The sequence below is a fragment of the Sinocyclocheilus rhinocerous genome, unplaced genomic scaffold, assembly GCF_001515625.1.
Source record: "Sinocyclocheilus rhinocerous isolate Xijiao unplaced genomic scaffold, SAMN03320098_v1.1 scaffold1590, whole genome shotgun sequence".
In the NCBI taxonomy this organism is placed as follows: Eukaryota; Metazoa; Chordata; class Actinopteri; order Cypriniformes; family Cyprinidae; genus Sinocyclocheilus; species Sinocyclocheilus rhinocerous.
This window is the reverse complement of record NW_015651328.1, coordinates 701,258-726,181: the sequence shown is the minus strand read 5'-3', so window position 1 is coordinate 726,181 and position 24,924 is coordinate 701,258. Positions and strand designations below refer to the sequence as shown.

Below are 24,924 nucleotides of genomic sequence, written 5' to 3'. Positions count from 1 at the left end.
TCAAGGCGCCCCGCTCCTTTGTGTCATCTATCTACTACATTTTTGTTCCCTATCAGTCATTGGCGTCTGCACAGAACCCTCAAATTATTGATGATCTCAAGAGAGGGTCTTGTCTCTTGTGCCACCCTGGGTGAGGGAGAACTCTCACCGGTGCACTTTGAAAGGGGTATGAGAACGTCTTTGGTAGCAAAAGGATCTTATGACCTTTGCAAACTTGTATGCAGCAAGTAATTTGTTATCATAAACAAAATTATCTTCTAAATTTTAATAACACTATACTTTTTGTTGTGTTACCTTTACAGCATTAAATTACAGAAAAGTAATGCTGTTGCATGAGCGTTTCTAATGCAACGGCTGGGGTATTATGGCAAATTTGTCATTTTTCCTCTTGTCTGAGCAACATAATCAGTCTCTCAGTTTTTTCTTTTATGTGAAGTCATAGACACTACTGTGGAATTTTTTTTTTTTTTTGGAAAGATTTTATACTTTATGTCCTTTAGTTGCATTTTAAATCATGCTTCAACAATGATATCAAATCGAACAATGATCTGATTCACAAATTGTACTGATCTGGTTCCTGACGTGATATGAACAAGCTATTATTTGTGAACAAGTATTCCACAGTTTTGGATGTTCTTGTCATAGAGTTTAAAGTTATTGGCAAAAGAAAACAACAACGGCATAACAAAAACCAAAATCACTGCTTCTTTATGAACCATCAGTCATTCTCAGAAAATGACAAAAATTCTGCAATGGATTTGAAAAAAAAAAATATTTATCAGGGATGTAACGATTCATGATATTGATTTCACAATACGATTTTCTTACAATTTTGTTTTAACAAAATGAGATTTAATACAAATTATAACTGAAAAAGTGCCCTTTTATTATTGCTTGGACAAAATGCTGCATATGTGTTTGTGAAATTGAAATATGTCAAATAACAAAACTAAATTGAAACCCCAAATCAAATAAATAAAACACAAATAAAAGAAATCTCTTCATATAAACAATTCAAACAAAGATGTTGCATACATGCATCATGAGCAGTTTTTAATCTAAATTAGAATGTATAATTTTGAAATTAGAAGTAAAAACAGAACGGTCTGGCTTTTATCTTGTGAAACTATATTACACAAAACATCTGCATGAAACAAAAACAGCAGACGGCCTGAATGAAAACTCAAATTCACTCTCTGACAGCAGGTGGCGCTTATGGAACAGCCACAATATAGCGGAAAATCTAGTCAAAATACAAGTAGATAAATATAGATAAAGTAGAATTAAAATAGAATAGAAAGTGTTAGAGTTAGAGGGTCAAATATTAATGAAAAATTAATATAAAAATATTTACATTATATTACTGTAATAGATAATACATAAAATGTCTGGTGATGCTGATTTGCATTCCGGAATGAAAGTCACATAGCCACCTCCTCTAGGTGTCTGTAAGATCTAGCTCACCCTTTCTTTCTTTCATTTCCCTTTAAAAATAAATACAAAGTGAGATCTTCACCAAAAAATAGATGTGATGTCAGTGTACTGGCAAGAATGTCAAGTGACCACAGCAGGTGGCGCTTATGGAACAGCCACAATATAGCGGAAAATCTAGTCAAAATACCATCTAAACCAGGGCTGCCCAAACTCGGTCCTGGAGGGCCGGTGTCCTGCAGAGTTTAGCTCCAACTTGCCTCAACACACCTACCTTTAAGTTTCTAGTATGCCTAGTAAGAGCTTGAATAGCTGGTTCAGGTGTGTTTAATTGGGGTTGGAGCTAAACTCTTCAGGACACCGGCCCTCCAGGACCGAGTTTGGGCAGCCCTGATCTAAACATTTCTGAAGACAGTCAATTCCCCTCAGAGATACATTCATATAAACTCCTACCCCCAATGGGCTTTCTGCACAATCACTTCCGCAGTGATTGCCTCAGTCAGCTGAGTTACATCCGGTGCTGCGCTGGAAGCCGTTTTTGCTATTGCTGTTAACTGTGGAGACATCGCGGGAGAAGTTGATATTTTGTACTCGCTTTTTAAAAGAGCTTCCCCGGATTACTGTGAATGATGCTAATCGCATTGTGAGGCAGTCTGTGCTCCTGTAATGTCCATTAAACTTTTACTAAGTTGGCACAAAAACAAGCACAACTAAAGCACTGCTTTTCTATGTACAAAAACTCTCTAAATATTGTAGTGAAAGTTTTAGTGTTAATTTAATCAGACATTAAGAAGTTTTTTCTGAAAATTTCATAAAAATTCAGCTGTGGACTCATGAATTTGCTGACAATTTGTGGGGAAGAAAAAGTCATTTAGCTCTTTCCCCACATTAAATGTTGTTTCTCTAATTCCTGTTTATCTTTAGTCATGTTTAGAAATTGTATGTTTTTGTGAATGTAAAAAAAAAGATAAAATCTTATATTAAATTAAATATTTCATGTGGACATCAACATCATTTTGGGCTCCCCAGACAAATCCACCCCATTTGGAAATGTTGTGAGTTATATGACCCCTCTCACAGTACCAATGGGATTCTCCATAATCTCTGCAAGACAGCAAAGTCTGTCTGGCTCCCTCAGCAGATGGCCAACCGCCTGTTTGGCTGTTTTGTGAGGCTTTTTTTTTTTTGCTTTTTATTTTTTATTTATTTATTTGTTCTTAGACAAACACCTTTCTCCAAAAAATATTCCCACTGAAATAGTGTGGATAGGCGGGACTGTCCACAGTAACCCAGAGGTTGCGGGATGTAAAACCTGGCGTCTCCTGGCTCAGCTCTCCAGCCTGTTATAATCCCTGTGGTGCAGTGGAGAGGGACTGTCACCATGGGCACACTGAACTGAGCACGCTCCGATTAGAAAGCCTCTGGGAGAAGCTGCTCTGTGTTGCTGTGCGACCGGATCCTACTAGATAAGTTTTCTAATTAACCTAGACAGAAAAGATGCAGCGCAGATGTATAGACAGAAAATAGAAAACTTTTTTTTTCCTTTTCCTGGCCACTATCCTCTCTCCAAACCCCATCTAAGTATCTGCTGTAACAGAAGAGTCAGGTGACTTATTCTCCTTGTTCATGTCCATTTTCACTTTATCCTTATTGCATGAAAAATTGGAAAAGGCCTTTTTTTGGAAAAAAAAAAAAAAAAAATTTCTGAGTTTAAAAAGTATGTTTCCTTTCATTTGCACTATTAGAGGGGTCACAGTGCTTTGTGTGATGCATCATAGCCATGATTAAAGCTATTAGGAAGGTTGCACATAGAATAAATGAGAGAAAAACAGGCATAAATTGAGTTATTTCTGTGCCAATAGCAGCATCAAACAGAAATGCAATTATTCAAACAAGTTTCCCAAATACTCCAGCCAGCTTCCATTGTCACAAACCTACCATTTATAGAAGGCATCATTTGTTAAGGCAGTGTTTCTATGTCAGACCCACTCAAACAAACATAAAGCTCCGTAGAGCCACAGTGTTTGTGCTTATTGTTGTCTCTTCACTTGAGGATCTGATAAAAGTATTTTAACATTGAAGAAAAACATATATTGAGGGGAAGACAAAGAAAATCCTTCACACAACATTGACAGAAGAAATGTTTTATTATATTAATAAACAAGCAAAAAATGGCAAAATGCTCAGGGACAAAACATTTTTGATTGAACAGTAATGATGATGCAAATTGAAAATGTTCTTGCTCTGAGCACTTTTTTCCTCTTAATAAATGTACTTTTTTTTATGGGTATCTCCATTTGCATTTCCTTTCATTTATTTGAGTCTTCATACAATAGTAAAATATAATGTAATTGCTCTCTTTATCTGTCTGTCCTTCAAAATAATAATCTATCGATCTATGTATCTGTCTGTCCATGTATCTGTCTAAAAAATCACCAAAAACAGATGTGTTAAAAATTAATGTTATTCTCTAAAATATTTAATTTGATTTCCGAATAGTGCTCGATAAGGACATGAATACCTCGAGTTGTGGAGTTAATTGAGGAGAGAGATGTGCTGGCAGACAGTAAAACAGGCTGAAATATCCAATAGAGATGCATTGAAGGACCAAAGCCATTTCTAGTTACCAGAATATCATACTGGAGGTGGACTCTTTTGACTGGGGCTAGTAAGCATCCACCCAGATCACCTTATCAACTGTATAGCACTGCCCTGGCAAACACTCAAGTAACTCTCAAGTTATGAAGGTCTAGTTTAATATTATGCTGTTGGTTTGTTAATAAATAATTTTATGTGTCTTTCAAATGTAGTGAATTTCAGTGTTCTGCTTTATTTGCAGAAAGTGAACTCTCCTCCAGTTCTGAAAGCTCCCAAAGAGAGAAAGCCAAGCAAGAAAGAGGGAGGATCACCAGGGAAGGCATCGAACCTCCCAGCTATGCTCTACAGGTTAGCTTGTAGCCGTTACAGTGTGCCAGCTGGTGCCCGGCATCAGTCATGACACCTGGCCACTGTTATTCTAATATCATTTTTAAATGTAGATCTAGAGTTCATAAATTATGCACTGAAAGAGAGAAAAGTGTGTGAAAAGATGCCTTGCCTTAAAAAGCAATGTTTTAATGTGGTTGTGTGCTGTAAATAAGAAACAGTTTCGTGTTCTGTGCAGCTGTGGGATCTGTAAGAAAAACCAAGACCAGCATCTTTTACTTCTATGTGACACCTGTAAGCTGTATTACCACCTGGGCTGCCTGGACCCACCTCTCACACGCATGCCGAAGAAGACCAAAAACAGCTACTGGTGAGAACAGGAATGGGAGATGGAATTAAAATGTGATAAAATTAACTTCTGGAAGTGCTGACACTTCTTGAGCAGGGTTTCTAATATTCAACACTGGCTAATAATTGTAAAAATAAAATGTAACGTTTAAAATAAGTTAATAAAAACACTCGCTTATAAAGATATTTAAAATTTAATCCAGTTACGTGAGATGCTAATAAATAAATCTGATTTATATATGGGTCAGGGAGCATGATTAATTGCAGGATTTTTATCACTTTTTGTGTTATAGTTAATTACTAAATTAACATGTTAAGTTCATAGCTCTATTTTTTTTTGTGTCAAAATAAAGCAAAATAAATAGCAAATTAAAGATGCTGTTTCAAATTCTAAGTGCAGTATCCCACTTGCAGTGCTTCATGTTCACTTTCATAAGGTTATACTAACTGTCACTTTGAAAATGTATGTGGAGCTCCACAGTTACGTGCGTGAGCGTTTCTGTGTTTTGTTTGTTTGTCACGCTGAGCCCAATGCTTTCGCTGCTGATTCGAGTAATTCATTTAATCCATGAATAAGAAAGCGTGATGGCGTTCCGCGCTGCTGGATGGAAATTAGAAAGCATTTGAAAGATAAAATTGTGTGGGGGGCCAAGTCGTACCTAATTACTGGCAATTGCCTGCCCCTGAGACAGTAATACTGTATAATCAAAAAGCTTTTGCTCGCACTAAAGAATGTGGCTATTCCTTCAATTTTATATATTTTTTGCGGGATATTTTAACAACACTTTTGTTGGAATGAATATGACACATCTGCTTCCAATGGAAAAACATTGGCATGGACCTTGAAAGCCACTCTCTCATCTCAAAGATTTCTCCATATTGAGAAATCAATAAGGTCAGATGAAAGCAAAAGAGTACCTGACTCTTTTGTCTTTCTGTCTGTCACTCTTCCTTTTCCAGGCAGTGCTCTGAGTGCGACCAGGCCAGCAGTGACGAGGCTGACATCGCCATGGAGACGCTACCGGATGGAACCAAAAGGTCCAGGAGGCAGATCAAGGGACCAATCAAATTTATCCCTCAAGAAATGAGCCCAGAGCCCAAGAAGCTTCAAGTGAGAGGGACTGTGAGTATGAGCATATCATGAGTTCACTGATGACGAACATGTGTTAAAAATACTTGAAAGAAGGCTCCTAATACCCCTTTTCCACCAACACAAAGTCAGCGCTGGTGTCAATTCTGCTGCGTTTCACAGATCTCCACTAATGATAAAGGTGGTTTTCTAACCAAGGACCCACTAGTGCCATCACATAATCGGTTATGTGTTCGTTCAGCTCTTAAGTCAGTGAAAACACACTGCAAAAAATCTTACTTAGTATTTTTGTCTTGTTTCTAGTCAAAATATCAAAAAAAAAAAAAACTAAATTAAGTGCATTTTGCTTAAAGCAAGTAAAATTATCTGCCAGTGGGGTAAGTTAATACTCTTGTTTTAAGAATATTTTACTTACCCCACTGGCAGATAATTTTACTTGTTTTAAGCAAAATGCACTTAATTCAGTTTTTTTCCCCCCTGGAAACAAGACTAAATATCTTAAGTCATTTTGCTTATCTAGTAAAAGTATATTGATTTAATTTTTAGATATTTTGACTAGAAACAAGACAAAAATACTAAGTAAGATTTTTTTTGCAATTTTTTTGCAGTGCATGGCTGAAAGAGACCTACACATCTCTTGAAAAATGTTGGAAAATGGGAATTGCATGGCTCAAGGGACTCTGTCTACTAGTCCATTTTAAGCTTAGTCTATCTCTCTCTGTTTGCCCACTGGATGCAACAAATGCCTCGTTTGTAATGGGTTTTTAATGTTTTTGTCTCGTCGCTCCGGCTGGGACACGGCATCACAGTATGGTAAGGGGCGTAACATTTCCGTCACACGCTTGAGGTATTCGGCCAATCACAACGCACTAGATAGCTGGCCAATCAGAGCACACCTCGGTTTTCAGACCGATGAGCTTTGTAAAAATCTGACCCCTTTTACTCTAGCTGTTGTCTTAGGTGAAACTTTCATTCACTGGTTTGAAATTGATTCTTTGCTCCTCACGTCAAATAGATATTTGACTTGTTCTTTACTCTCTTGAGCTTTGGCAGAGGTTATCGGTGAAGGTCACAACAGCTAGCCTTATTGATTACTTTGAAATGGACAACCTAAACACTCTATCATCTTTAATTATTTAATAAAATCACCTTGAAACTAATACAGCCATAATTAAGCCATCAGTGAAAACACCACTGGAACTGCTGCTCCCTAGCATTTCAGTTTTATTGGAACATTAGCATTTAGAATTGTTTCCGAAACTTAACGAGCTGTCTTGCTGACTAATCCATACAAAGGCAGCTGCTATGGAAGATAGCTCAGCCTCAGAAGTGACTGATTTGGAACGCTCTATAACACTATACTGTGCTATGTCTTGCTTGCCTTAAAATTGATTCAAATACATTTGACATTTGCATGTTGCTAAACTAACAGCACAATATCAAAGACTGTGTATAGGTACCAAGAAGTACCAAGTGCACTCAGTGGGAGAAAGTGTAACACACATTTTGGCAGAATAAGTCCTGCCATAAATAAAAGAGCCAGCTACCAATAGGTAAAGTCATTGCTTCATTGCTGCTATTAGAAGCTCCTGGTTTCCATAGACAGTCTGTGTTTTTAGACGCACACTGGGCTGCACATGCGCTTTGGTTTTACCAACATGAAATATAGACTTTTTAAATGATATTTGAGAATAAATAAATAAAACATGTATGGGACAGTTTATCAGATTTTGCTGCTGATTTAAAAAATGTTATAGAGTATGAAATTTCAGTATTTCTCCATGCATCCAGGAATTTTGCATTAGGGATAAAGATTTCCCCCCTCAGATTATGCAACGGGTTCAAGTTGGTCTCACATATCCGTAGCACTGACCAACAGAAAACTGCTGTACAAGCTGTTCTTCACACAGCGCTACACAATAATAGACAATAGACTTTTTTGCCAAGTGTGTAGTATTGTTAGCTCGTCTGTGATGCCTTAAAATGCTGCCTTTGTAGGCAGCTCACTGTAACGGAGTGAGTATTTAATTGTCTGTTAAATGATCAGACTTGTACACGCACTACCTCTAGCTGTAGAGGCAGAGCGCCACATTGAAGTGTGAGGGTAGGTGTGTGTGTGTGTGTGTGTCTTCTCAGACTTGAGATAGGGCTTGTCTTTCAGGCTCTCCATGGCTTCCACTTATCACTGTCCAGCATTCTCTGATCCTGCGATAGCGCTCCGGCAGCCCGGCTCCCTTAAGGAAGACAAAAGATATCCATCGGAGAAACGACATGCTCTCCAGGCCTCCTTCATTTTGTCTTTTTCAACCTTTTGTTTTAAAGCTTAGTCAATAAACCTTTCCCTGCCAGTTTTTTAAATCGAATTAGAAAGTAAAGCACAATTTTAGATGGCTTCTGCAGCACTGCAGCCACTCGCCTTGGCTGACGGCTGTCAAAATAGCTCACACATAGGTAAAAGGAATGACTTCTGGATGATATTTTTTGTTTGCTGCATTTACGTGTGAGTGTGGGCTTGCGTATGACAGGCAGGGTTAATTTGTTTTCCCTTTAGTCTCCGAGACGATTGCCCAGAAGTGAGGCGAAGGCTTCAGTGGAGAGCAGCTGGATTAAAAGGCTTTTATTTTTCTCTCTCTTGTGTAGCTCCGGCTAAACTCCACCAGAGAAAGATGCTTCATTGCAGAATGTATCTTCACTTGCACTCCAGAGTGTGACAGCAGCTGAAGGAGCCCTGCTTTGCATTTTTAATGCCCTTAACCAGCCGATGTGGCTGTGGCAAGCCCTTGTAAAGCTGTGTTCTGATTTATCACGGCCAGCTAATCGACCCCCCGCCATCCCTCCGTTCAGGAGCCAGTGGTGTTCGGCTTCACTAATGTGCCGCACTTTTCTGCGTCCACTGAATACCGGCCCTCCTGCACAACTGAAATGGCTCTCATGAATGACACACACTGAGATTTTGTCTAGACTCCATTGGACTTAAAAAGCTTTATGCATCATTCGCGAGACTGACGGCATTGAAAATATTGCTATAATTAGTGGTTTGCTAAAGCATTTTCGTCATACTTTGGTTTTTCAAGTATTAAACTTTGACACATAACTCACCATTGGTGATACAGACATCAATGATACTTCAAGATTTGCAGTTTGTGGAGGAGAGGTGTACTATTACTTTTCTAAGCAATCAGACTTTGGAAGACAATAAAATAGGTGATAAAATTCCATACTTACTGTAATGGAGGGCTTGTGTGATGTCTTGAGACCAGAATATCATAAACGCTTAGAGTTTGGCTCTTCAGATTTGGCCCATTAAGGAACCACCAAGCAACCATCCAGAACACCCTAGCAACCACAAAGCAATGCCCTGACAACCACCCACAAAAAAAAAAAGCATCGAGTTTAATGGGACAGGCACATCTACTGCAATGATTTAAACAAAAAATAATCTAAAAAATATATATTTATTAATTGTTTTCCATATTTTAATGTAATCATTTATTATTATTTGTTTAGTCTTTTATTTATGTATTTGTTTATTTTCATTTTTGTATCGGTATGGTATGGTTTTTTAGTATTATTTTCTATACTTTAATCATTGACTATTTTTAGTTATTTAGTTATGTATTTGTTATTGTTTCACTTTTGCCTCTGTGCCATTACCCTAAATAATCCTATGGTTTTGTAAACTTTGTAGCAAACTATTTTTCAGATAAAACACCTTTTTGATTGTAATTGTATTTTATATATATATATTTTTTTATAATTTATTCATTTTTATATTTATTTATTTTTATTTTATTATTTTATTATTTTCATGTTTTCATCTTTTTTTATTTTTTTGCTTTGTAGCAAACTATTTCTCTGATCAAACACCTTGTTGATTATTTACATATCTGTCCTTGATTTTAAGCCATTAGTCTTCTATGAATTACCGCAGTAGAATACACTGTGACTGTCCCTATGTATGCACCAATAGTTTTTCCAATCATGTGGAAACTGATTCAGTGTTTTTAAAGATGCAGCATTGCAAGGTCCTTAATTAAAAAGCAGGGTTTTTTTCACAGAGTCGTCTCGACTGTCCTCCAAATGTAGATTGTTGTTTACGTCAGCCCTTCACCACATTTACAGTTCTTTACCATTACATGGAGGATCTCTGTGTGGAGGACCACTGATCTAGCCTTTAATAGATTACCTTAATCGAGTCTGCCGTAATGAAGGAATAATGAAATAAATGAGTGCCTTTGTTTGGTGCCACTATCGAGGGAGAAGTGGCAGAGGCATTTAAGTGCCAGTTGGCAGTGTAGAAGCAGATAATGATAAGTGTTCCATCTGCTGTGTGGTGGCAAGCCAAAGGCGACAGATGGAATTGTTTTCACAATCTGTTTAAATATGTTGTCGTTTTTTCTTCCCTTTTTAAAAAGCCCCAGCTTGGCACACTCGTGTGCCATTAAAAAGTATGGTTTTTTCGCAGAGTCGTCTTGACTGTCCTCCTCCAAGTGTAGAGTGTTGTTTACGTCAGCCCTTCACCATGTTTACAGTACTTTACCGTTACATAGAGGATCTCGGCACAGAGGACCACTGATCTAGCCTTTAATAGATTACCTTAATCGAGTCTGCCGTAATGAAGGAATAATGAAATAAATGAGTGCCTTTGTTTGGTGCCACCATCGAGGGAGAAGTGGCAGAGGCATTTAAGTGCCAGTTGGCAGTGTAGAAGCAGTTAGCATTTATAATGATAAGTGTTCCATCTGCTGTGTGGTGGCAAGCCAAAGGCGACAGATGGAATTGTTATCACAATCTGTTTAAATATGTTGTCGTTTTTTCTTCCCTTTTTAAAAAGCCCCAGCTTGGCACACTCGTGTGCCTGTTCGCATTAAGGTGGAGACGTTTGATTTGACTCGTGCAATGCTGCTGTGGTTTTTCTTGTGTTTATCAGCCACTGATGGAGATGAAGAGTTGATCTGCCGATGGTAGACAAGAAAAACAATGCAAAAAGTCTCTAAATGAACAGGAGAGCACACTGTGGAGAATGAGTTTGGATACTCAATTTTGGTTCATGGCACACAAAAATCCAATTTAACAGCCAGGGTTGACCCAATTGCGGAATGGCCTTATATCTGGATAGAGAGGGGCACTGGTTGGGGCTCTGCTCTGGGCTCTAAACAAAGGGATTGAATCCCTCTATGGCACACAAGGGGGAGCCGGACTGAATGAGAGATTTGGATTAGAGAGGAGCACCACTATTTGACATCTGTAGCCGCTACAGTGAGCCGCAAGTCACCAGCTGCTCTGCGTGAGCTGTTTACTCGTGGAGAGCGTTAAACTTTGTTCTGTTTGCTCATAACTGCAGATTTATGCTACAGGCTCTGTGTAGAGTTGTACAGTAAGAAAGTTATTTCCCTTAACCAGGAAATTAACGTTCTCAGAATTGACAGACAGTTGACCCTGAGAGGTCAAGTAAATATCTACAGCGGATCTAAATATTTATAATTAATTATAACTAGTTATGATTAATTATTCATATTTCCCCATGAGCTGATTCGCTACACAGCTAATGGACCCCTGCAGTTCCCTCATTTAATGAACCCCTGTTCTACACCATTATTATTGGCACGAGGCAACGCAAAAGAACTAAATGGTTCATGCAAGTTTGCTTTCAGCTTTTTTTCTATTTTTGATGTACTGCATGGTTACTCCCGTCATTTGATTGTTTTTCTTGTGGAAAATAAGTTGACCATTACATCAGATCTCCTTATGCTATTACTGTGCAGCTAATAGACAATTGTAGATTGTCTTATAAAGTCTAAGTTGCAACATTATGTATAAGATTTTATTGACGTTCTAAAATGGCCGATAAAAAATCTTTTATGCCAATGCATTTCCAAAAATAATGTAGGAAACAATATTGAAGCCGATTGGTCCATTCTGGATGTGGACATTCTGAGGTGATGTCGTGTTAAGTAAAATAACAAATCATGTCAAGTCACTTTTTTCATTGTTTTGTACTTCTGGACTCATTTTTCATTAGTTCTCCTTTATGTGGCTTGTTTCTCAGTGGGTTTTTAAGTGACAACCATTTGAATTAATGATTTTAAATACCCCATTCAAATTCCAATCAGAAGAATTCTTCCGAATTCCGATGTCCGTTTTTTAATAATCTTAAATCATCTTAAATACAATAATCTGACTCTAGAACTGCTGCGTTGTTCAGTGTGCCGTATTATGACCAAATGTCATTTTCCCTTTGACCCAGAGAACCAGAGGCCAGAAGAGGAAGAGAATGTCCATCTGCGAAGAGGAGAAGATCGAGGTGAGCTTTCGCTTCCTCACCCTGCACTCCTTTATCTCCCTCATCTACCTCTAATATTTAGAGAGCGTGATGAAGGAAGACAGCTTGTGTATGTTTACACAGCAATCTCAGCCCTCTCTACTCACCAGCTTCATTCAAACACACACGGCGGTCGCCTCTAATAGCTTGCGTTTCCATAGGAACCGTCACCGCGGGAGCGCAGACAGAGGCAGTCAACTCTGCAGAAAAAGCCCAAAGCCGATGACACGCGGACCGAGTGCACCACCTGCAAGGGCCCCGGCGATAATGAAAACCTAGTGAGGTGGGTAAAGCTTGTGCGATGCTCGTCTCTGAAACATCTGCGCACATGAGAGCATGTTTGATCTGGCTCGGGGTGGGTATATTCGCCTCGTGATTAAAGTTCAGGCTTCATTGTAAGGACTCCGCCATGCATGTGTGAGTGAGAGGTAGCGCTGGCTCCACAGGGCCTTCTCTATTTGGCTGCCACATGTATTTGCTCACTTGGTTTGGCAGTAATGAGCTGTCTGATTTACTGTCACCACTTGGCCTCCGGTATGAGGTTGCGGTTCCTTCGCACAGGATTATTTTAACGTAACCGTCAGATCCAGATCAATTATCCTGTCTTTTCCCTTCCTTTAACACCTCCTCGTCATACTTTTCAATGCCGTAACCTCGTTATGTTTTTGCTAAAATATATGCAAGCATGACTAAGAGACTTTTAATTGACACTCATAATAGAAGTGCCAAACAGTCGCCACTTCCGTCACATCACGATTTGACATAAAGCTGTTTTGGGGTAATTGGAAAGTGGCCTGTCAGGTTACAAGTACTTCAAATGCTTTTACAATGCAAAGTAGGAGATATGCCATGTTTTGTACCATCATGCAAAGCGGCTAGTTTGGGTTAGCTGCTGTTTGGCCTCAGCTGTGGTGTGAGGTGTGTTGCCCTGACTCTTTCTATCTTTGCATTGAACAGGTTGTGAGAGCCGGGCACCACCTCCTCCCCTAGAAAAGGACAGGTGAGAGAAAGACAGGGAGAGAGAGAGAGGGAAATTAACTCGTTTGAAGAGCGGCGTTGGGGTCGGGGAGGAGTTGCAGATGGCCGCCTCCGACCGCCACCTTCGACTGTCCCTTCTGCCCAAAGCGGACCGTGCCATGGACTTGATCATGGTTAAACGACGGTCCGGCGAAAATTTTCTGAAAGAACGAAAAGACTATCGTATGTGGACTAACATGAAATTGATTCAGTTTGCACTGGGAGGGGGAGATCAACCCTCATTGGACACTATAAAAGACCTTTATATGGACAGAATACTCCGTTAGCCAGTTTGGAGGCACATGCTCACCCATAGGGTCGTTATTTGTGGAATACACGAACCGTGATGCTGGTTTTGGGCCTTTTGCTCTGTGGATTAAGCCAGATTCTGGGCTGTTTCACCATCTTTGCAAGCGATTTGCTGTCATCCCGCCTTCTTTGGGCCTCCTGGACTTTCTTTTTCTCTCTCGCTTTTACATTGGCTCTAAAACAGCACAGACCTCGTTCGATCAGCTGTGTTGATTGAGTCAAATGTGCTTCTGAAAGCTAATTGTGTCTTCTGTCTTGCTTCTTATTATGAATGCTTTTAATGCTTTTGTTTCTTGACTCTGCTCTATTTTGCCTCTGATATGTGAATTATATGGTTAAAAGTGATTAGATGATAACGAGGTTAGAATCAGTAGAATAGTGTTTTAAAGTGTTTGAATTTTTTACTAGTTGTGGTAGCGTAATATAGCTCAATATGATAATATCCATACTTAAACTTAGTTATTTCCTTAGTACCATATCAGTGATTGGGCGAATCTCACAAAAAACGATATATTTCAACATTTTTAATATTTTGACATTATTTTTATGATATTTAAGCACATTTTCCATCTCTGCATTTTATTGTATTTATTTGACTTACTTTTTTTGTGATACAATATGCAATACAATAGTTTTTACTTTATTACAGTACTTTCTTTTAACTTTTTGATATGAATTTTTTACAATTTAATTTATTATTATTATTTTTTTTATCTTTTTTTTGCATTACGTTAATGACAGTTGGAATAAATAATGTGCTAAATTGTCATGAAACTAATGTCACTATATATATATATATATATATATAATGGAGCATATTTGATTTTATATATATATTTATATATATATATGATTTTATATGTATATTATTTTGCTTAAATAATTTTCTATTATTTAAGCAAAATAATGTGACCTGCAAATGTTCTCGACAGGAGATTCGCCCAATAATGGAGTCATAGAGTGCTAAAACTCTGAAGTTACAGTAATTAGTTGTGAACGTAGGCTGTATTGGTATTTTGGCTTGCATCTGCTTTGACAGTCATGCTGTTTTATGCTTTGCAATGGCAAAAAGAAATCCTAACACACTGAAAAATGCTACATTCCCAAACCCTACATCCCATTCCCTCCTATCACAGTATATTGTACTATTGACAGTGTAGCTACATAATTCCTAGCAGGATGGCTGACAGGTGACGTGAGGCCCTAAGTTCCCACTTTGACGGTATCCTGTGGTTTCTACCTTTGTACCATTGGGAACAGCCTCATGTCTTCTCAAACTGCTTACTTGCACTGGACCAGACACAACACTTCCTTCCCTAGGATTTACACATCTTTCCCTCTCTGGATGACTTCAGCTGCCCTTTAACCTCTCACCCCACCGTATCTTCAGCCACAGCTTTATCTCTCTCTTCTACAGCTGTCTTACCTAGCTCACAGCTTACTGTGTGTGTAAGTGTTTGTTGGGGTACATACTGCATCTGCTTTGCCGAGATAATGCGGCAAGATGGAGCCTTTTAGATTACAGGCCACCTGTTAAGTCATGTGATGTCAGTTTAGCAAAGTATTGAGCTCATTTTATGTTTTTTTTTTTTTTCTTCAGGCGTAAGCCATGCTGCAGTTTTTTGTTCCAAATGTTTTGGAATTGAAAAGTTTATCTGTACTTGAATTTTATTTTATTTTTTGTACTTGATGTATTTATTAAATGTAAATATTTGGCATGGTAATTTATTTCTTAGACATTCCCCATAGTTAATGTGTTAATGTGACTTGAGCTGAGATTATGGCATTGAATTTGTGAGTGTTGTGTCCTGTGTATATGCAGTGATTTTGTTACCATGCGTCATTTAGCGCAAGTGTGGTCATAGGACAGAGCCCTTGCTTCATGCAAGCCTTAATAAACTTTTTCACCTCATTGCCACAATGATGAATGAGTCTCTGTTAGTCCGGCTAATGGATTGTGCAGGTTGTCTGTTGTTTATCACTAGAGAAGTGTCTGGTTCTGCCAGCCTTCATTGGCATCAAGTCTAGTCCACTCTGCAGCTTATTCTGACCAGAACCCAATGTTTAATGTCAGGATAAAATATTTATTCATTTATTTTTTAAATCACATATTACAGTGTTTATTATAAATGATTTACCTATGCACATTTTTTTTATTCATGTGGCCTCATGAATAAAATTTATTTATTTTTGTAATTCAGTGTTTTTTTTTTACTGTCAAAATACCACAATCTCCCTAACTTGAACTTATACAATTCTTCCACATTGGCAAAATGACAGTTTTAGCATGATTGGTCCGTGCTGAAGGAATGTAACCAATGTTTGATAGAAAGGTCATGTTGAGTTTTTCGTCATTGAACTAAAAGTTTCTTTGCAGCAGTTGTGGCAGCTGACCAAAATTTCCAGTCCTTCTCATTTACAGGAAAATGAGAATTATCATTCAACAATAACAGAACAGGATCTTTGGGAAAACGAATCCTAGTGACCTTGTACAAAACATCAAGCACCATATCCCAAAATTTTTGCACATCTGGACAGTCCCAAAGCATATGCATCTAAGTGCCCAGGCAGCCTGGCCCACAAAAATTACAATAAGTGTGTGGTGATGATAAACCCATAACATGTCATATGAGTGTGGTTAAATATGCCCTGTGGATCAAATTGATGATTAGGGTTTGTGGATGCATGAAATTTATCCCATTCAATTTTTCTATGAATTGGAGTCAATTCTGATAACCATACTCTTGCTTTTGAAAAAAAAAATATATATCTGTTTTATGGTTTGAGAAACAAAGTAAAAATAAGAAACAGTTCCTTCGTTTGGCGCATTGGGAATCCATTTCACTACCGGATGAGTTTGATGAGCTGTACCCCCAAGGTATGTGCCTTTAACACTGCACGTATTTTAAAATGTAGAAATAAAGTGTTATGAAAAATATTAAATCTTTAATTAATTCTTGGAAATCTAGGAATGACTTTTTTCCTTTTGTGTCATTTAAAGTTAGAATCTTGCAGACGAATTGGCAAAATGAGTTCTTTTTCTATTTGTTTCCATGAAGACTGTGAACAAGGATCAAACCAGTGGCCTCATAATTGTAATAAAACATATATTAATTTCCCCTTCCCTTTGCAACAGCATGTCTTCTCTGATGACGTTTGAGGGCTGGGCAATAATCCCTCCCATCCAGCAATGATCAACGTAATTCCTGTTGAACAAAATCAACCCTACCTCAATTTCACTTACATATACAGCACAGTAGGGAGGAAAAAAAATTACCCCAATTTCCATTGCATGCCAACTTTTAATGACAATTAAACCAACCAATCAGAGCTTGTTTTATTTGCTGGGTCATTTAGTGATGGGTAAATCTGACTGATAAGCCAGGCTGATAAATTGACCGGTATTTGGCTTTTTTTTTTTCTTTCTTTTTTTTTTTATCCCGTTTGGCTAATTAGTGTTGGAAACACAGACTTACCAGAGTTCACAGTTTACTTCAGTTTTAATTTGTGTTTTTAACCATTCCAGTTTCTTTAATAAATAAATAAATAAAAATCGAGTTTTTTTTACAGATTTACTTTTTATGAGTTAAAATCACTTTTTCAAATGTACTATTTTTCATAATAATAATTTAAAATGATTAAATATTATGTAAAACATTTATTATTGTATTTTATTTATTTGCTTGTGCATGCATTTAGCAGATGTTTTTATTCAAAGCGACTTACAATAGAGGGACATAAGCATTTTGTCACCGAGTCAGCGATATTCATAGTGTACAATGCCACGTTTATTAAAAAGCTAGATTTGGAAACAAATTAGACCAGAGAACAAATGCAGAGAAGCACATTTTACAATGTTGTGCATGTAGTTTACATTAAATTGTGTGATGCACCAGATTTACATCCGCCATTCTGCCCTGTAAGATATTGCATCAGTCTTCAGAAACACTTTTTGGTCAACAACCAATTAGAACTGTCAATTTCGGTCAGCTTGTTCCATTTTTGTGTGTAATATGCATCAGACAGTCAGTGAACAGACTTTGAATGGTCCATAGTCTTGATCGTAAATGAAAAAGAGCCACGGCCAGACATAAGGTGGCTGTAACACATCTGAGTTAGTGTAATACTCTCTCTTCTGCTGTTTTCTCCTATTGTTTTTCCTTCTCTTTATTGACGTTTTCCTCATCTGCTCACACTTGCACACTCTTCCTGTCTCTCTCCCTCTTTTCCACCAGCCGTCTCTCTTCCCCGTGCCAAGCCCAGCTCTACAAAGAGAGAGAGGAGAGGCTTTCATGGGAAAATCTACTTAGCAGCATAACAAAAAGCCCAGTGTGTCTGCTAGTAAGCGAATGGCATTTGTGCTTATACAACAGTGGCGACAGTGGCGGGAACAAGCTGCATCTCTGTGGCCCCGGCCCACCAAAGCTCTGAGCCTCTTATTATGGACCTGGAAAGATAGAATCAGTTTGGCATGACCAAAACCTGAGCACCCCAATTCCTCATACTCAGTCCAGTGGTCTGGTACGAGGGGTCCGGCGGGACCATCGGTTCTGGTCTGAACCCGGGGAGCAGAAAAAGGGGGAGGAGGATGTTCTGGAAGAGCAGTAACCTTTCCGATGATGAGTGCCTTTCCTATTACAGACCTGACACGGGATTCAGGGAGATGATTTAATGGCGGCATTTTGTTTTTGCTGACTTCACCTCTTTTTTTTTTTTTTTCCTTTTGCACTCCCCACCACTATTAAAACAGAAAACCTGAGCGGCAGGGCTGCAGAGTGTGGGAAGACTGGCCAAGCAGCTAAAATCTATTACGCTACAGCTTCTACAGTGTCTTTTATCCTAGCCAGTTGACTGCTGGTCTTCGGGATCGAGCGCCTCCCCCTCTTTGTGCATTTGCTAGATGACTTGCGCAGCCCAGAGGTGCCTAACTAATTGGCAAAAGCATGGTAGAAGCCGGTGAACTGCATTGCTGCCAAAGCAGACTGCCTGGAATTGATCCAGAGCTGAGGTTCCGTAGGACACAGTGGCAAAAACAGCCAAACTTCCCTTCCAAATCCAGAATCAACGCCATTTAAATGCTTTAAAGGAATATTGTGGGTTTAATATACTGTAAAATACTATAATACAGAACAGAATCTGCTATCATTCTGATTTATTTATTTATTTTTTACAGTTTTTGTTAATGAAGTTCAAACTATTTTTTTCAAATGTATCAATTTTCAAATGAATATTTTCACACATTTTAGTAAAATGTGTTGTTTTATTAATATTTATTTATTTATTTTAAATGGTTAAAAGTAATATTCTGAGTTTAATACAAGTTAAGGTCAATCAACAACATTTGTTTCCAAAAAATTAAATAAAATTAAATATAAGGCCAGTTTTTGGAGTATTTAAACGCTGAAATGTGAATCTTATAATTTTTTAAAAGCACTTTTTTACTTATCTTTTTTTTTTTCAGTTGTTTTAGTGTTACAGATATAACTTTACACAGAAAATATTTGTTAAGCATGTTTTTACATACTCAAATCATGTTAACGTGTCTTGTATATATCTTGTGGCTATACTATTGAAACTGCGAGTATTTTAATGTTTACAAATTGTCCCCATTTACTTCCATTGCAAGTGCCTCACTGTAAGCTGGATTTTGGGTAAAAAGAGACAAATGGAAATTATTTTTTATGGTAATCAACATCATGCCACATGCTCCGTTGAGATGAACTTGCACTGAATCTGGAATGTTTCTTTTAGCCTTAACCAGCATCATTCAATCCACCAAACTGACCCTCCATCAGCTGTTAGAGGCAATAGTGTGCAGAAGTTGACACATCATGGCCCCCTGCTGTCTACTCAGAGAAACACACTGCATCCCTCAGATGGCTGGTGCTGCTCGAAATTAGCATCCCCGACGGCTGCCCTGGCTTTGAGTACAAGACTAAATGAATGAGTGAGCAATGTGGTAATGAGATAATAAAGAGGAGTTACTTTGTCAGTGCATCGGCCGGCCGCTGCGGCTTCAGCCATAAGCCCATTCATTGCCTCTCCTCCTTGTAAAACAAAGGCCTCTTAATAATACCATTCCCACCTCAACAGTAAATCAAAAAGGAGGAGGCTCACAAAGGCTAATAATCTGCTCCCTCAATAGAAGGGATTCACAAAAAGCCACGGGGGCACTTTGTCACGGCCGGCAGTCAATGGCTGAGTGTCTTGTGTCATATTGATCCCTGTCACGTGGTGGCTCCCCAAGTAATTGCGCTGGACCCAAGTGATAAATTTGCTGCGTTTGTACCAGCCATATGGGTGAGAGTAGCGGGTCGAAGAATGAAAGAGTTGCAATGGGAGTCTTGTGTATGCAGTAACACTTTGGATCCGAGTAAATCTAAGAAATAGCCAATTTATCGCTCTATCAAAATGATAGAATGCAATCTTCTGGTCCACATGGGCAAGACAAAGTAACCGTTCAGACATCTTGAGGCTTACTTGGTGTTTTGGTGTGCAAGCATCCATAGCTACTGTTAAACACATCGCTATTGTTCAAGAGATTTGTGTTTCTGCCACCCAAGCGTTTTTGTGGGGTCACTGTGGAAATTGCTCTCGCTCGCAGGAAGTTAATCCACAAAAGGGCCAGTCAAAATTACCATGCAGATTAATCCCTTTACACAAAACCTTTAATTACAATGTTCAAACATTTAGGAAGTAATCCTGTCTTTATTTTGGTATTAAAGGGGTGTTTTTGCTGTAGCTTATCAGGAGTAGTGCAACGACTCTTGTTTGTTGCCTTGTTTTGTGCTTTTGTAACTAGTTCTAGATGTCCTCAAATGACATTTTGTTAGATCCTCATGGTGTATGAAGGCAAGTATTACTATTCTTCATACTTTTGAACAAACCCCTAAGATGTGCATCCAGCATCATTTGTGTGGACATGATAACTGAAATCATGCAGCTTGTTATAGAGGGTGTGCTATTACTTTTCTATGCAATCAGACTTCCGATTTTTCCCTAGAGGATGATGAAATTGGCACACACACACAAAAAAAGATCCCATAGATACTGATGGTGGATTGTCCTGAGCCATAAAGGGATCAGTATATCAGACTCAGAGGTGGGCTCTTTTTGACTTGTCTTTTAGATTGTTGCTGGTTTTTTTATTATTATTATTATTTTACCATTGTTACTTTTTTACTATATACACTACCATTGAAAAATGTTTAAATTATTTAAATTATTAAATTATATAGTAAAACTGTAATGTTGTGAAATATTACAATTTAAGTAACTGTTTTCCATTTGAAAATATTTTAAAATGTATTTTATTTTTTTATAATTTATTCCTGATCCCTCACATGATCTTTCAGAAATCATACTTTACTGACACTTTTGATCAATTTAATGCATTCTTGCTGAATAAACGTGTAATTTTCATTAAATAAAGAAATAAAAATAAATCTTACTGATCTTAACTTTTGAATGATAGTATGTACTGTTAACTTTCTTTTTTAAATTCCACAATGGCTTCCAGTGAAACCTGCTTCATTTACTTTAGTCCCTTTAACTTCCACATATTTGTGTAAACTTGTTAGTTTATTCCATCAAATAATAAATAGCAAGAGCTATTCTGCTTTAGACTCAGTATGTGTTTAACAATTTGTATTTTATCCTGCTTTTATTCAATCTTTTGGTGAATGTCTGTAGTTCAGGTCTGATCAATTTATTCTGATCCTCTCAAACAAGGCCACATTATCATTTAATGAGAACCGATATTAATCTCCATAGTGATTTTCTTGCTATCTCTTTTTGAAATTTCTAATCGGGCCTAAATATTCCAAGAATTATTCTGATGTTGGTGATTGCCTGTATCTCTTTAAAATGCAAGATGATTGCAGTAATAATGATCTGTGAAACTGCAGCCGGGAGCCAATTTAACTTAAATATATCCTCTTTGCGTTATCCAGGGAGATTTAGAATCGTACATTATGGTATTAAAACATCCTTTGATTAAATGGAGTTGTCATGCATTATCTCTCCAATCACTGGGCTGTGTAGACGAAGGCCCCTGCCCTGAACCTGGCTAACCGGATCAGCCTTTAAAAGGAGCGTCGAGCTGAAATAGAGTTCTAAATGGTAGGATGAGAAGAGATCAAGCAACAGAGCCACCAGGCTTTCACCCTGAACCGAGAAACCAGCGAGACGATGGGAGGAGGGATGCTGAACGTGCCAGGGGATCTTTAAGAACTCCTCTTAGAGATTAAACAGTAGATGAAAGAGGATACGCATCGCTAGCCGAGAGCAACATGTGTCACAGACAAAAGCAATCGATCGAGTTTTTCCCCTCACCTCACATCCCAATAAGATTACATCGATCAATAGACTCTCCTTGCCAAGGCTGCATTTATTTGATTAAATATACAGTAACCAGTAATATTGTGAAATATTTTTACAATGAAAAAAAAATAAACAGGTTTTTCATTTTAATATTTTGATTTATTTCTGAGATGGCAAAGCTGAATTTTCAGCAGCATGTACTCCAGTCTTCAGTGTCATATGATCCATCTGAAATCATTCTAATATGCTGCTTGCATGCCTTAAGAAACATTTCTTATTATTATCAATGTTGAAAACAGTTGTGCTGCTTAATATTTTGTGGATACCAGCTGCCCTGAACCTGGCTAACCGGATCAGCCTTTAAAAGGAGCGTCGAGCTGAAATAGAGTTCTAAATGGTAGGATGAGAAGAGATCAAGCAACAGAGCCACCAGGCTTTCACCCTGAACCGAGAAACCAGCGAGACGATGGGAGGAGGGATGCTGAACGTGCCAGGGGATCTTTAAGAACTCCTCTTAGAGATTAAACAGTAGATGAAAGAGGATACGCATCGCTAGCCGAGAGCAACATGTGTCACAGACAAAAGCAATCGATCGAGTTTTTCCCCTCACCTCACATCCCAATAAGATTACATCAATCAATAGACTCTCTTATGAGTGATTGGATTCCGTCCGAGATCGGAGGAGAGAGTTGGAGGGGAGGAGAGAAACGAGCAGCTCAATTTTCCCAATGATTAAAGCGGACCCAAATTGCTTTGATAACATCAAGGACTTTGTGACGGGGTCCAGAAGGGCAGTGTGCGGAGCAGATAGAAGTTGGCACCTGCGTGTTGCAGGAAAGGGGATGACGCGTCACCTCGTGGCGCAGAAACTCTTCAGAAACTTCTCACATAGTGCTGGTGGAGTGGTGCTTTGTTATTAGTAGAGCACAAGTCTTTCATTCAGAAGTACAATGTAGAGTTTGATCACTTCCCTGTTGGAGAAGAATCATGCTGGCTTTCTATTATGAGAGCATATCCATTCATTTCAAAATCACAAATCAGTGGTTCTCAACTGGCTTTGCTGGAGATTTTATGTTGAACATGCTGCTTAATATTTTTGTGTAAGCCATGACACTTTTTCCAGGATTCTTTGATGAATAGGAAGTTCAAAAGAACAACATTTATTTGAAATTTGAAAAATTTTTTGAATGTAAGAGTCTTTACATTGTCTTCATTTAAAAACAGATATTTAAGTCTTTATTCAAGTCTTTATTCTGTCACTTTGATCGGTGTAATGCATCCTTTTGGAATAAAAGTATTGTAATAATTTGTATTTTAGATAATTTTATGGGAATTAATTTCCCTCTCTCTAAGCCTATAAATTTTTTCTGTCTTAACTGTACGTGATTATATGATTAGTTGCATTTTATTATCCCATCAGAAAAGAACTGCAATTGAATTTCAGGTTACGACCCTCCAGTTGAGACCCCTGTCAAACAGTTTCCCACTGGAACAAGATGTCAACACAAAATGTTGCAATTCAGCATGCTTTGAAACCAAAACCCCCAAAAAGTGATATTATATAGTATATAAATAAAGTAGATTTGTTTTCAGTAGTCTGTAGAAAGACATACTAATTTGTTTCTTTATTCTGCTGCACATGAAAGATAAATTGAATGTATATATATTCATTTTGAAAGGTTACTTCCTGTTGAACCGCCTATGATGATTGGCCATTGTCAATTTGAATTCCAATTAATCATCGGGCCGTCTGTCTGCCTGGGTTTGCATCACTGAGCAGTGTTTTAATTCAAAGATGTTAAACCGTGATACACAACAAATGCTACAAAAGGTTCATTAAGGCAAAGTAATTAAAGAAGTAAATGGCGAATTGGGGCACGCTCCGCTAATAAAACGCAAGCCTCCCATGGCTGCCGCAGGTCCTAAACTTTCCCCCCGCAGGAAGCGAGAGGAGTCTTTCACTCTTTCTTTATTTGTCTGAGCGAGGGATTCATATGAAATCAATCGGCAACTGTGTGCAACAATAGCCGCGTGCTCATTAGAGTAGCACACACGCACTCCTGGCCATTTGTCTTCTTTACACGAGGATGCCTGGAGGTGATTTAAATTCCCCTTTCTTGTGCAGATATGCCTGCTCAGCCCCTCAATATATGTGTGTGTGTGTGTGTGTGTTTGTACTGGTAACCTGGCCTCACATCTGCTCAGACAAAAGAATGTGCACTTGAGGGTACGTTTGTAATTGTAGTTGTCATCTTGCTCTTTGATTTCATTGTCTGTCTCAGGTTTGTTTTTTAACCTTGATAATATTGCAGTAAATTGAACTTTCAGGATAATTGTTACTTGTGTTGCTTTAATGATTTTCTTTAAAGAATTATTCTGGGTTCAATGCAAGTTAAGCATAATGGGCAGCATTGCTGGCATACAGTTTATTAGCAACAAAATTAATTTCCACTTGATTCTCCTTTGTTTAAAAAAAAATAATAATAAAATTGTGGGCTTTAACGAGACACTTGCAATGGAAGTGAATGGGACCGATCCAAAATAAATAGTCAATAGTACAGCCACAAGATAAAAACAGTATGTGTTTACATTGTTTTGCAACCTTGTAAGCATGTAAATGGTGTGGAAACTGAATGAAATGATTTTTTTGTTATATATATATTAAGCCAGGTATTAAAAGCCAAGTGGTTACGTAAAAGATGTAAGCTTTAATGGTGCTTATTGGTGAGACCCTTTTTCTATCAGTTTAAAATGGCAGGCGAGCAGCAAGTTTTTAAAGCTTTAATGGGTTTCCTGGAGGATAATGGATACAAATGTTTTTTTTATTTAATTTTTTCTACTCAAATGTTGGATTGAGCCATTTTCCATGCCCACTGTTGTGTACACACACACACACATACAGATATATATATATATACAGTATCTCACAGAAGTGAGTACACCCCTCACATGTTTGTAAATATTTTTATTATATCTTTTCATGTGACAACACCGAAGAAATGACACGTTGCTACAATGTAAAGTAGTGAGTGTACAGCTTGTATGTGTAAATTTATTTGCTGTCCCCTCAAAATAAACACACAGCCATTAATGTCTAAACCGCTGGCCACAAAAGTGAGTACACCCCTAAGTGAAAATGTCCAAATTGGGCCCAATTAGC

General features: G+C 38.0%; 1 protein-coding gene across 2 annotated transcripts in view; it reads left to right on the top strand.

The window, feature by feature from the left end:
- Positions 1-24,924, top strand: part of LOC107712766 (PHD finger protein 14-like) — an 82,132-nt gene that overhangs the window by 30,691 nt on the left and 26,517 nt on the right. Inside the window, exons 12-17 of one of the 2 annotated variants that reach the window (XM_016518105.1) lie at positions 4,271-4,377; positions 4,595-4,726; positions 5,665-5,827; positions 12,042-12,098; positions 12,278-12,399; positions 13,074-13,970. In XM_016518105.1, the coding sequence (XP_016373591.1) occupies positions 4,271-4,377; positions 4,595-4,726; positions 5,665-5,827; positions 12,042-12,098; positions 12,278-12,399; positions 13,074-13,080 (588 nt within the window). In that variant the 3' untranslated portion in view covers positions 13,081-13,970. Of the gene's footprint in view, positions 1-4,270; positions 4,378-4,594; positions 4,727-5,664; positions 5,828-12,041; positions 12,099-12,277; positions 12,400-13,073; positions 13,971-24,924 lie in introns of those variants that run through there. The other variant, XM_016518104.1, reaches the window with a different exon arrangement.